The 11,706-nt window shown below is 41.0% G+C and overlaps 1 protein-coding gene across 1 annotated transcript in view; it reads left to right on the top strand.

Annotated features, from left to right (window-relative positions):
* Positions 1-743: 743 nt before the first annotated feature.
* The window catches only part of LOC101849454, a 23,252-nt gene continuing 12,289 nt past the window's right edge, over positions 744-11,706 (top strand). Inside the window, exons 1-8 of the mRNA XM_005096605.3 lie at positions 744-1,090; positions 3,298-3,552; positions 4,378-4,586; positions 5,365-5,559; positions 6,264-6,518; positions 7,796-7,975; positions 9,109-9,393; positions 10,949-11,113. Coding sequence (XP_005096662.1) covers positions 3,318-3,552; positions 4,378-4,586; positions 5,365-5,559; positions 6,264-6,518; positions 7,796-7,975; positions 9,109-9,393; positions 10,949-11,113 — 1,524 coding nt within the window. The 5' untranslated portion in view covers positions 744-1,090; positions 3,298-3,317. The remainder of the gene's footprint in view (positions 1,091-3,297; positions 3,553-4,377; positions 4,587-5,364; positions 5,560-6,263; positions 6,519-7,795; positions 7,976-9,108; positions 9,394-10,948; positions 11,114-11,706) is intronic.

Below are 11,706 nucleotides of genomic sequence, written 5' to 3'. Positions count from 1 at the left end.
CCCCCCCCCAAAAAAAAACAACAACAACAACAAACAAACCTCTCAATATATACATGTCATTCTTCACACAGTTCAAAACACATTTATTTCTTGAAAAAAAAGGAACCTCTGTCAATGCTTTAATTGTTTGTAGTGAAGTGTAGCCTGGCTTGATAAGAATAGTGATGAAATGTAGGACTGATGAGAAGATGACTGCAATGTAATTTAATGTACAGCGACGCAGTGGGGTATTGATGGGAAAACAGACATCATGTCATTTATTTTGTGTAAACTGCAGGGTGTCCAGCAATATTTCCTGAAAAAATTTACTAGCCTGCCTGGGGAAAAACATTACTACCTGGCAAATCAAGCCCCACACCAGCTCGAAAAAGGAAGTTCATTTGCGCCATCAATAACATAATAATAATAATATAGATCTAATAATATGGAACAGACATCATGTCATTTATTTATTTTGCGTAAACTGACAAAAAGAAAAAAAGGGAGGTAACCGTGAGAAAAAGGACGAGTCACGGAAAGAATAAGAACAAACCATGTTTGAAGTAAAAGGTATTAAAATCAAATAAGCAAACACTATTTTTTGTTGTTGCGGGAATTTGATCCGCTTTTAGCTCTGAACAAACTGACTGCAGTGGGGACACTTTTCCGTCAATCATACCAGGGTGATCTTTCCCACGTGACAGCAGCACAATGTTTATGTTTACATTTTTTCAGACCACGCCCTTGGGTCATGGCGCATGCCCATCGCAGTTTTCTCACGGCATAAGCGCCCCCTTGTGGTAAAAGTATAATGCTTTACCAACTTTATTCTCTAGATCAAACAGAAGTTTTGCATTTATAGTTGTTTTCAGTTTATAGTATGCTTGTGAACGTTTATTATGAGTAACTAAAACTATTTGACAAAATTTTGTCTTAGCGAACACTGGGGTGTTCTCTTGCCTACTCAAGATTCATTCACGTAGGCCTAGTCTTCGTCCGCCATCTTGAATTATTTGTGCATTGTCCGGTTGATGCTTACAGGTTACACCACGGCCGCTTTATCGAAACCAACAATATTCCGTGTAAATGGACACGGTAAATCAAAGTTCAGGTATGTGTTAAGCTCTTTCTTGACTATATGCCTATATTTAATCTATAAAGGGCGAGACTCGGGGACCAACGGACAATGAGCGAGCGGTCGCGTCGTCTCGTAGGCAACACGGCAGGACAGGGGGCGCTTGGCTGTGGATGAGGGCGCTTGAAGCGAACGACACCCCTAGCGGTGGCTCGTAATCTTTTGTGCTCTGATTGTGTACCTTTGCGTACTCATTCGATGGTCTTGTACATGCTGCGGTCGTAATTCGAACAAGAAATGTACACTGTAGATTATAAGAGGTTCAATGGCCTTATTTCTGATCGAGAAGAACGCCTGAACGCAATTCAAAATGGCGAAGAGACCCTTTCTTTACCCCATTCATTTTTGTTCAAGTTGTCAATGTACGCCATTCCTAACATTCAATAGCGTTTTACTCACTTCATAACACTGTCCCATTAGGATTAGGCCTCTATCCACTGAGTTCTAGATCTAGTAATCTACTGCTGGACACACTCTGTAATATGTCAGTCAATAGGTCAAACGTCTTCTGTTAGAAACTATTGTACAGAACAGGGCACTCCTAGATCTCTATAGAAGTCTACACAATTTCAGAACAGTGCTGTTGCTAGCGTAGACTTCCTTCTTGTTCTATGCTAGATTCTAGATTACTCATTACTGCACCTGGTCCTGTGGCAATTTTTTCTTCCTTGAATGATGAGGCCTGGTACAGTGTCCTTAGCCATAGATGGGGATTCTATAGTATAGCTGGATTTACTAAAAATACATCTCACAGTGGTTGAAGTTGAACAAGTCAACCCCCCCAATTTTTTTTGTAAGACCCCTTTTGCAGAATACATCATGTTTGTATGAGTATGGAACATCTTGTCCTTGAGCAAAGATGCCTCCATCCCATCTATAGATCTATGATCGTAATGTAGGCCTACTTCCTAAAAATCTGATCGAAATTACGGTTTTATAAACGAAAATGTTATCTGTCGTGTAAATCTTTCTAAATTATTTTATTATTTATAAATAAATTTAAAAATTAACTGAAACTACTCACCTCAACTGCATAAAGCGGGCACTGTAAAAGTTAAATAACAACTACTTGCGTCACAAAGGGACTAACTGTAGCAAGTCAAAGCCTGTCTATTCACTGTTCTGTCAAAGCCAGTTTTAATTTGGAAATTATGCATACATTATAGCATTTTCGCCCCCCAAAAAAGATTTAAAAGTCTCAAGCTGAAGGCTAGTATTACCCTCCAAAATATTGAGAAAGAATGCAGATGTGATCCATGATGATACACTCGCAGGCAGAGATACGTGACTTGATAAAAGTGAGGAAAACCCCCCCCCCCCCAAAAAAAAACGAATGCACCATCTTATAAGATAAGATAAGATCAGGTGCATCTTATTGTGACTGTCCAGATCCTGGCACATTGGTTTGGTGTTTCACCCCGTACACAATACACTCACACATACACACACGCACACACACAAACATGCACACACCCGCACTACGCAGGCTTACTGTCAGTCACGTGCATAGAATATATATTAACGGTTTAATATAAAAGCAATTTATATAATAATGTTAAGCTATGAATGTCTTTCGTTTTGGGGGAGGGGGTAATCTTTTCAATATATTATTATCAATTGGACTTTAGGGGCCATATTGAAAAGAAAAATTGATAAAAACTCAGCTGAACTGAAGACTGATATCACAGTATGAGAAAAATGAAAGAAAGTTCCAGAACAGCAACAGGGCTCCATCTGGAGTGGGTGCAGACTTGAACACTCCACTCATATATATGACCTTATGCAGTTGCAAGCGCTGTAAAACCTTACTAAAAAATTAAGACTTGGACACTTTTTAGTAGAACCGTCTTCTAGTAGTAATGAATCTCTTTGATACTGTCGAGTAAGTTTGTCTGTTTGAAAACAGACGACCTAACTTGAACGCAAAAAGACCTGATTTTAGTTCAAAGTCGTTTTCGAAAAATGCTCTGTGAAGTCCTCAGCTTAAATCCTGCCTGTTTGCTGGGACATATTCCTGTCTGGTTGTCCCTGATGTGCAGAATGGAAGCAGCCTATAAATACATATAGATATGATAAAGATTAATTTTAACAGTGATGATATTATATAATATAATACCTTTATCGTGCAAACTCATTAATAAAACCAGTCATATAATTTTTCCCCCCATATAACTGTATTTCAGGTCAATTTTAGTTTGGAGTCATGGAGCCCGAAGAAGACAACGGTTGTCCCTCACAGGGCCAGAACCTCCATGATCTACAGAACTATCTGGTCACTTTCAACAAAGAAATCGAGTCGGGCGATGACGTGCTGTCCTCCATGGATGTGGATGGGGAGGTGGGCGACCTCTATAACCCAACCAGCGGGAGTTCCCTGCAGGAGGCCGGGGAGCCTGGCGTCTCTGGACAGTTTTCATCTGGCTTCTACTCAGAGCAAGGTGCAGTACATCTCAGTAAACACAGATTCAGCAGACACGAGTCCTCTATTAGTGCAAGTAAATTATCTCAAGAGTACCTCTTTTACTGTTTATTTTCATGTCACTCAGAACGGACGTGCATTTGTGAAGCGTGCTGACAAAATGAGCTATTCTCGGATTTTATCTTATGGAAATTGATCCATCATACTTATAGGTGAAGTTTTTACAATTTATAAGTATGAAATGATAAAAGGCATTTTGTACTTTAAGAATACAGCATCAATAGAAAATCTACAAATTTCACCCAAGTGTCGATTTTTGGCCAATGTCTCTATTTGTGGATTGCGAGAAGTGACTCATTTTGTCAGCTCGCCTCACATTTATAAATCATACAAGTTCAGACTATGGGTAACACAAATGCATTCACCGCCTCGCAAACAAATTCCTCCTCTCCTCCCTACCCGAATCTATTCATAACTTTTAACCCTTCCCTTTCATCTGCCCATTTCTCTTGCAAGGATGCCTCATGTCAATGGGAAAACAAGCTACTGTTGGTTGAAAGCAGAAACGTCTATACATGAAATTTATGTTATTTTGATGAACCTCGTGTCTTTTCTGTATGCAGTAAATTAACACTTTGCCATCACAAGGCTCCTACTGTAAAAGCCCTTGCCATCACTAGTATTTTTGGGGAAATCCAAAGAAACTGAATGGTAAACAACACCGATCAGCTTTGAGTGACGGGAGCGGAAGTTCGCCATTCTTGCCAATCGGCGAGATGTGACGACAAAGTGTTAAGGACACCATAAACATATTAAGACTTGACTTTGTGCAATTTGAAAACAGGTATTCTGGACAGCACCCTTGCTGACGAGTCTGCGCAGCAGATGCAGAGCTTGGTTGGCGGGGCAGAGGGTGACGCAGACATTTCAGCCGCAATCAAACAGGAAGTAGGTGCCATGGAGATGGACGCGGTGCAGGCTCAGATTGCGGGGTTTGGTGACACTCAGTTATCACAAGGGCCACTGGATGTACAGGCTGGAGCCATGTCTCAGGTGACTTTTTAAAAATCACCAACTGTATAACCTCTCCTCCCCGACCCATGACCAGTTTGCTTATTTTTGTATGCATGCAACACCAATTTTAGAATTTCCAAGGCGACTTGTAAATTTGAATAACTTTAATGATTTGTATAAAGTCGGTGGCCTTGTGGTTAGGCTACCTGACTCGTAATCGTGAGGTTGCGGGTTCGGGGTTAAAGCCGCAGGCCTGACGTTGTGTCCTTGGAAAAGGCACTTTACACTATTTTCCCCACTTCACCTAGGTGAAAATGGGTACCCGGCTTTAGACAGTGAAAGATCTTGTCAGTTTGTTAGTGTTTGAGCGCTTAACCGGCTGCTTGCACTGTATGCTTCCCGGGAAGCTGAGAATGTTTCTGAGTGTTCTATGGTCTGCTAGGGTAATAATATAGTGTAAAGTGCATAGAGCTTGCTTTCGAGTGGCTACATGCGCTATACAAATGCTATTTATTATTATTATTAAAGTAAAACGGTTTGGTCTTAATGCACGTTCACAAATGTTTCCTGGTTTGTATTTTTTAATTTAGGAAGTTGATGCTCAAATTCTTGGAGTTTATGACAAGAAATTTTGCCTTGTTTTCTCTACAGAAAGAGATTGGATTTTTTTTTTAAACTAGAGGAGGTACACCCAAGCTTCATCTCGGGTAAATCATTTTCTCAAAATGTAAAAGATCTAAGATTATATCACAGAAGTTAGCCCCCCCCCCAAATTCTGTCCATAGTTATTTATACTAATTAACAATGTCTCTTCTAGGGTCTAATAATGACATCTTTGGGCGACAACCTTGACCCTGGAGCTGGCAAGGTCATCCGAATCGTGTCTCTGGGAGAAGACGGTCAGTTTTTGTCTATGGCTGATGGGCAACAGATGCGGATCTTGAGTCAGGAGGACCTGGGCATATCGTCTGACACGCTGAGCTCCACAGACGCATCTCTGGGTATTCAAGGGGTAGGTTGTCTTTTGCTGTAGCATAGAATGTCCACTGAGTACGCTTACATTTTCATTTGGGAAAGTTTGATCGTGGGTGGTTGGCAGGTGCTCTGGTGTGGTTTGCTCCTCCTTTCCTATCAAACTTCTGTCGTCCTTCACCTCATTCTTTCTTGTGTTTGTTACTCTCTTGTAACACCTCTAATCTTTGGCACTTATATATGACCTTATTGTGTTGCAAGTGTTGTAAAACTCTAACTAAAACTAAAGACTTTGATCCCGTGGGAAAACTTGCCGCTTCACTCAATAAAGATTAACTTTAATTCTGATATTTCCTTACCGAAAAAGTGCAGTGCACAATGCATGAAAGTTACTCTGGAATAAACTCTTTATCATCGCCTGATCTTTGAACTTTGTTCTAATTATTACGGAACTCGGGCACAACTCAGTTGCAAACTTAAATGAAAAGAAATTTCCCTAATACCTTTTTTAACAAGGAACAAACATTTATTTGGTTTCCAACAAAGTTTTCGTTGATTTTCCGTTCTGTGACTGAAGTTGGGTCTTTCCCTCCCTCGTGCCAAACTTTTCTTGTGCAACAAAACAAAAAGATTAACCTCACCTTATCAGCCAGGTTGTCAAATTGGTTTAGAATGAAAAAAAAAAGGGGGGGGGGGGGGGCAAGTGTCTATAACGCTAATTGTGGTGATTTTTCTGTTTGCCAGACGGATTCCGTCAGTGTGGGCACAAGCTCTGCTGGCTCGTCCTTGCTGAGCACTCTGGCGGGTACCCCGTCTAGCTCAGCGAGTGGCCTGGTTATGGACGGTGGCCTCGGGGGTGTCATGGTGGCGGCGGTCAGTCAGCCGGAGTCACGGGGAGCCGCCCAGCTCTTCTCTCTGCCTGGTGCGGGTGACGGTGCGCAGACCAGACTCGTCTCTTTGTCGCAGGGGGCCACTGCTCTAACGCCAGAGGCTCTGCAGGTATACATATTATTATTATGCATGTGTCTTCTGAATTTGAAATCGAAATGTAAATTTCTAGGGTTTGATTTTAAGTTCAAGATTATATATGAATGTAGTTATTGTCTTGCACTTTCCTTTAACACTTTACCTCATCTCGCCGATTGGCGATGTTGACCACCCAGTTTCTTTGGATTTTCCCCAAAATATGATGCCAAGTGATAAACTCAAAGAAAACGTATTGAATGTGAGGTGTGAACTATATAACAATTTAGAATTAAACAATGTGTTTATTTGTTACATATTTTCTGTGTGGTGTCTTTCATATTGTAATAATTGTGATTGTATTGTAATGTGTGACCAGTGTGAGTTACGTACAAGCGTTTGACATCTTTGTGTCACATCCTCCCTGTAATTCGGACAAAAGAGATCTTTTTGTTTAAATAAAGTGGAGTTCACTGTGGTGTTTTACCCACTGTCAACCGGGGCTACTTAGGCCACACGGGGTAACTTAGGACACTTACAAAGCACAGTCCGTACTAAGGAATAAAGAAACGTGCAGCCATCATTTTCAGGAGGCCAACCCCAAGTCAGATTTATTCGAGTAGTACAACCAGTTGTAGATGTCTAATACAATGTCAGGTTGGCTGATTGATTATACCACATCTGCTTCAACCGATCATGGTTAATCTTAAAACAGCACTAAACCGAATAAAAATAAAATCCCCAATTTTTTTTCTTTATATTTGAGCTACCTCTCTAAACCGAACACTGGTTTAAACCAAACAAAATACTCCGATTCCGGAGACTTTGGTTTCAGAGGATTCCACTGCAGTTCCATGACTTTGAGCACTCACACCGCAGTTCCATGACTTTGAGCTCAGCGCTCACACTGCAGTTCCATGACTTTAAGCTGCTCACACTACAGTTCCATGACTTTGAGCGCTTACACTGCAGTTCCATGACTTTAAGCTGCTTACACTACAGTTCCATGACTTTAAGCTGCTCACACTACAGTTCCATTACTTTGAGCCCTCACACTACAGTTCCATGACTTTAAGCTGCTCACACTACAGTTCCATGACTTTGAGCGCTTACACTGCAGTTCCATGACTTTGAGCTCAGCGCTCACACTGCAGTTCCATGACTTTGAGCGGTCACACCCCAGTTCCATGACTTTGAGCGCTCACACTGCTGTTTCATTACTTTGAGCGCTGACACTACAGTTCCATTACTTTGAGCACTCACATTTCAGTTCCATGACTTTGAGCGCTCACTCTTCTGTCTGTATTCCTCAGATGTCGGGTTTGCTGCCCACGGAGAGCCTGGGAGGAGAGCTGGGCTACCAGACCATCACCATCATGCCCTCGGAGCTGAACCAGACCGGTGACATGAACTATGTTCTCATCATGGCTCCGACAGACGGCGGTGACAAGGACATGTCCTCACCCATCAACTCCCAGGTCCTTGACCTTAAGGTCAGCATTAGAAGTTATCTGTATATATGTATATACTCGAATTTGAAATGTTTCATGAACTGGTACTTTAGAAAGTTAAGTGATAGATGTATTTTAACTCTATTCGTACGTCATGTTTTACTATCGTATCCATACGACGTGGGGAACTCTGTGCTACCACTTTCCAAAGAGGAAATTTACTCGTTAAAATGATCCGTAGGCTTTGATTAGTAATTTTTTGGAGAAATACTGAAAGTTTCAAAGAGTTCTTCGCACTAGAAGTATTCTAAAATGTGGAGAATACAACCCCGGGGGTACAAAATGACCTCAGGGCGTAGGGATCGGGTTAAATAAGTAATTTCTCCTTCATTCCTCTTCAGTAGGTGTTAGATCACATTTGTCTGTCAAGGACTAAGTTGTTGACTTCTGTAGACCTTGTTTGTTTGTTATACCGTACACAGAATCAGGAAGATATTGTTACAGGCTTGCCAACTGTCCTGGATTTCCTGGGAATGTCCCAGATTCAGCAGTCGGGAATTATACTGGTGACCGTTACTTCATCACTTTCCATTACCAGTTCCGTTTGATGTAGACTTTGTTATGTAAGCTTATGTCATAATGTTAGGTGTCCTTGATTGGGTTTTGAAATAGTTGGCAGGCCTGAAGTCAAGATGATAGTCAATAGAGAAAGATGATCTTGTCAAGACATGGCCAAAGTGTGTGAATTGTGTACAGTTACTAATTATTCTACAAACTCCTACCATTTCATACACTGATTTGAAAATATTTTTTTTTATCAGAAATGAACCGGGGGGTTGCACAGTGCAGCTGTCAAAATGACTTATAAGCTGTTGGGAGGGAGAATTTCAGTAAACTTTTGTTCACACAAAAGAAATCCTGTTTACAAGGACATCTGGTCGCTTGACTCAGTACATGCGTACGTTAAAATACATGGTTTGGATTTTTAAGTATGTATTGGTTTTTGCCCTTTCTAACTTTCTAAATGTCTCATCAGTGATCCAAAACAAGTTATGATTTTACTCTATAATATTTCTTCAAGTTCCATTTGTTTTGTTTTATTCTTTCTTCAAGTTCCATTTGTTTTGTTTTATTGTTTCTTCAAGTTTCATTTGTTTTGGTTTTTTTTGTTTCAGCAAGAGACTCAGGAGCTGTCGGAGGAAGTTGTCGAGATCAACGGAGAGATGAAGCGGGTGCTGCGCATGGTGCCCAAGAAATACGTGAGCCCGCTGGGTCCCCAGTTGATGTGCGACTACTGCAGCTACACCAGCCCCAAGCGCTACCTCCTTACCCGCCACATGAAGTCTCACTCGGAGGAGCGGCCTCACAAGTGCTCCGAGTGTAACCGCGGCTTCAAGACCCCGGCATCCTTGTTGAACCACGTGAACACCCACACGGGGACTCGCCCGCACAAGTGTAAAGTATGTTGTGCATGGCTTGCCTTCTATCTCTTTCTCTCTCCCTCTCTCTCTGTATCTCTCTCTCTTTCTCTCTCTCTCTCTCTCTTTCTCTCTCTCTCTCTCTTTCTGTCTGTCTCTCTCTCTCTCACTCTGTCTCTCCCTCCCTCTCTCTCTCTCTCTCTCTCTCTCACTCCCTCTCCCGCTCTCTCTCTCTCTCCCTCTCCCTCTCTTTTTCTCTCTCTCTCTCTCTCTCTCTCTCTCTCTTTCTTCTGGCGCTGTGGCATCATAAACGGTCAGCGATGCCGACAGCACGCAGGAACTCAACGGTTGCTCGGGGGTCCTTGAAAAGTGCCTAAAGTGGGTTAGTGAAATGTCCCAGCAGACTAGTGGTTGCCTTATATGATGGTCCCTTTGAATTTTTATGAGTTAACTATCATAAGCTGACAAAATGCCTTTTTTTCATTTTTGGCCCAGGATTCTTTGAATTTACAAAATCGATAGCTTGATCCTCTGGTACCCTACTTGTGCAAAAAAATCAAAGTGAACTGTGACTAATTTTAAAAATAAATTAGAATTCAAATTTCGGAAGAAGGTCTTTTAATAAATACATCTTTTAATAAATTAGAATTCAAATTTCGGAAGAAGGTCTTTTAATAAATACATCTTTTAATAAATTAGAATTCAAATTTCGGAAGGTCTTTTTAAAATGGTTACATTACAAAATGCCTTTTTTAAAATCTCAAAACTGCTGTGAATAAGGAAAAGGCGTTTTGTCAGCGTATAGCAGTAAAAAGAATGTACATGAGCTCAATAATGGTCATTTAGAGGTTTTTAAAAAAGCTAGACGGAAACTGCTGAAGGGAAATAAACTAAGACCAACCATTGATGTGCTCCATGTACCTACAGGTTTGGGGTTTTTTGGGGGGGAGGGGGGAGGGGGGATGGGTTCTAGATATGTACATTTATATTGTTGTCTAAGAATATGGTTGTAAAAGCTACTTTTCTTAGTTTTAGCAAGAGTTTTACGGCACTTGCAACACAATAAGGTCATATAAGTACCGAAGATTAGAGGTGTTACAAGAGAGTAATAAACATAAAAAAGAAGGAGGACAGATCCGGACGAAAGACGTTTGATGGGAAAGAAGGAGCAAACCAACCCAGAGCACCCGCCAACCACCCACAAGCTTCTTTTCTACTGCTGTTGGTTGCGTGGATGCTGCCATGTTCACTTCATGCATGATAGGGATTGAAAAGAAGGTTGTTATCTTTACCTAACTTTTACTTTTATCCGCCGCTTATTTCCTTTTGGGTGGGAAGAAAGAGACGTCTCTCTGCTACCGGCCAGAGAGATTCGGTCAGGGGGATGCCATGAGTTGTTAGTGTTTCTCTGACTCCATCTATCCAGGTCTTTCTCTGTCGCCCTCTAGCCTTATTGCCATCGAATTTTTTTATGTACCCACATTGTGCTGGATAGTGTGTTGGTAATCGCATGAGATGTCCGAACCATTCGATTCTTTGGTGTTGGATGGGATGCATGACAGGTTGTTATCTAACAGAGTTTTCTTATATTTTGCAGACGTGTGATGCAGCATTTACAACATCAGGGGAGCTGGTCCGTCACATTCGCTACAGACATACCTTTGAGAAACCACATCGCTGTCCGAAATGTGACTACGCTAGTGTGGAACTCTCCAAGCTGAAGAGACACATGAGGTCACACACTGGGGAAAGACCATATAAGGTAATTGTCTTCTCTTAATTCATCTTTTTGTTACTGATTTTTTAGTTTTCATTATGCTTACTGACTGAATTTGTATGAGTGCAATGCTTATTGGCTTAAGAGATTTTTTTGGTGTGTGTGTAGGTCTTTTTAGTGAGTTTATCTGTTAAAATGTCTTTGAACAGAAAACATGACATTCTATGAGTGCTTGTGTCCACATCATTACTCTAAGGCATCAAATAAAAGAGGTGGTAGGAATAGAAAAGGGGGGGGGGCATTCAAGCTCATACCCCTGTACTAGTAGGAACAAATGTGGTTTATTTCTTCTTAAGTGAATGAAAGAACAAGAGATCGTGAAAGTATAGTGATTTTAATAAGTTACTGTGACAACTTTTCCCATTTAGGAACAGACCAGTTCCATGAAAAAAAAAAATAAACCATCGTACAAAAGTTTTAAAAATGCACAGAAAACTGAGGTAGCCAACCCGGTACCGATAATAATACTGAGGGTAATTTGCCATTTACAAAAAAAGAAGTTTAATTCAGATATCTAGATTCTATATATTATAATGTTTCCATTGATCGTCAGTTGTGGCAAGCTGGAAAATAATAAA

This window comes from Aplysia californica, unplaced genomic scaffold, assembly GCF_000002075.1.
Source record: "Aplysia californica isolate F4 #8 unplaced genomic scaffold, AplCal3.0 scaffold00133, whole genome shotgun sequence".
In the NCBI taxonomy this organism is placed as follows: domain Eukaryota; kingdom Metazoa; phylum Mollusca; class Gastropoda; order Aplysiida; family Aplysiidae; genus Aplysia; species Aplysia californica.
This window is presented reverse-complemented; position numbering and strand designations above follow the sequence as displayed.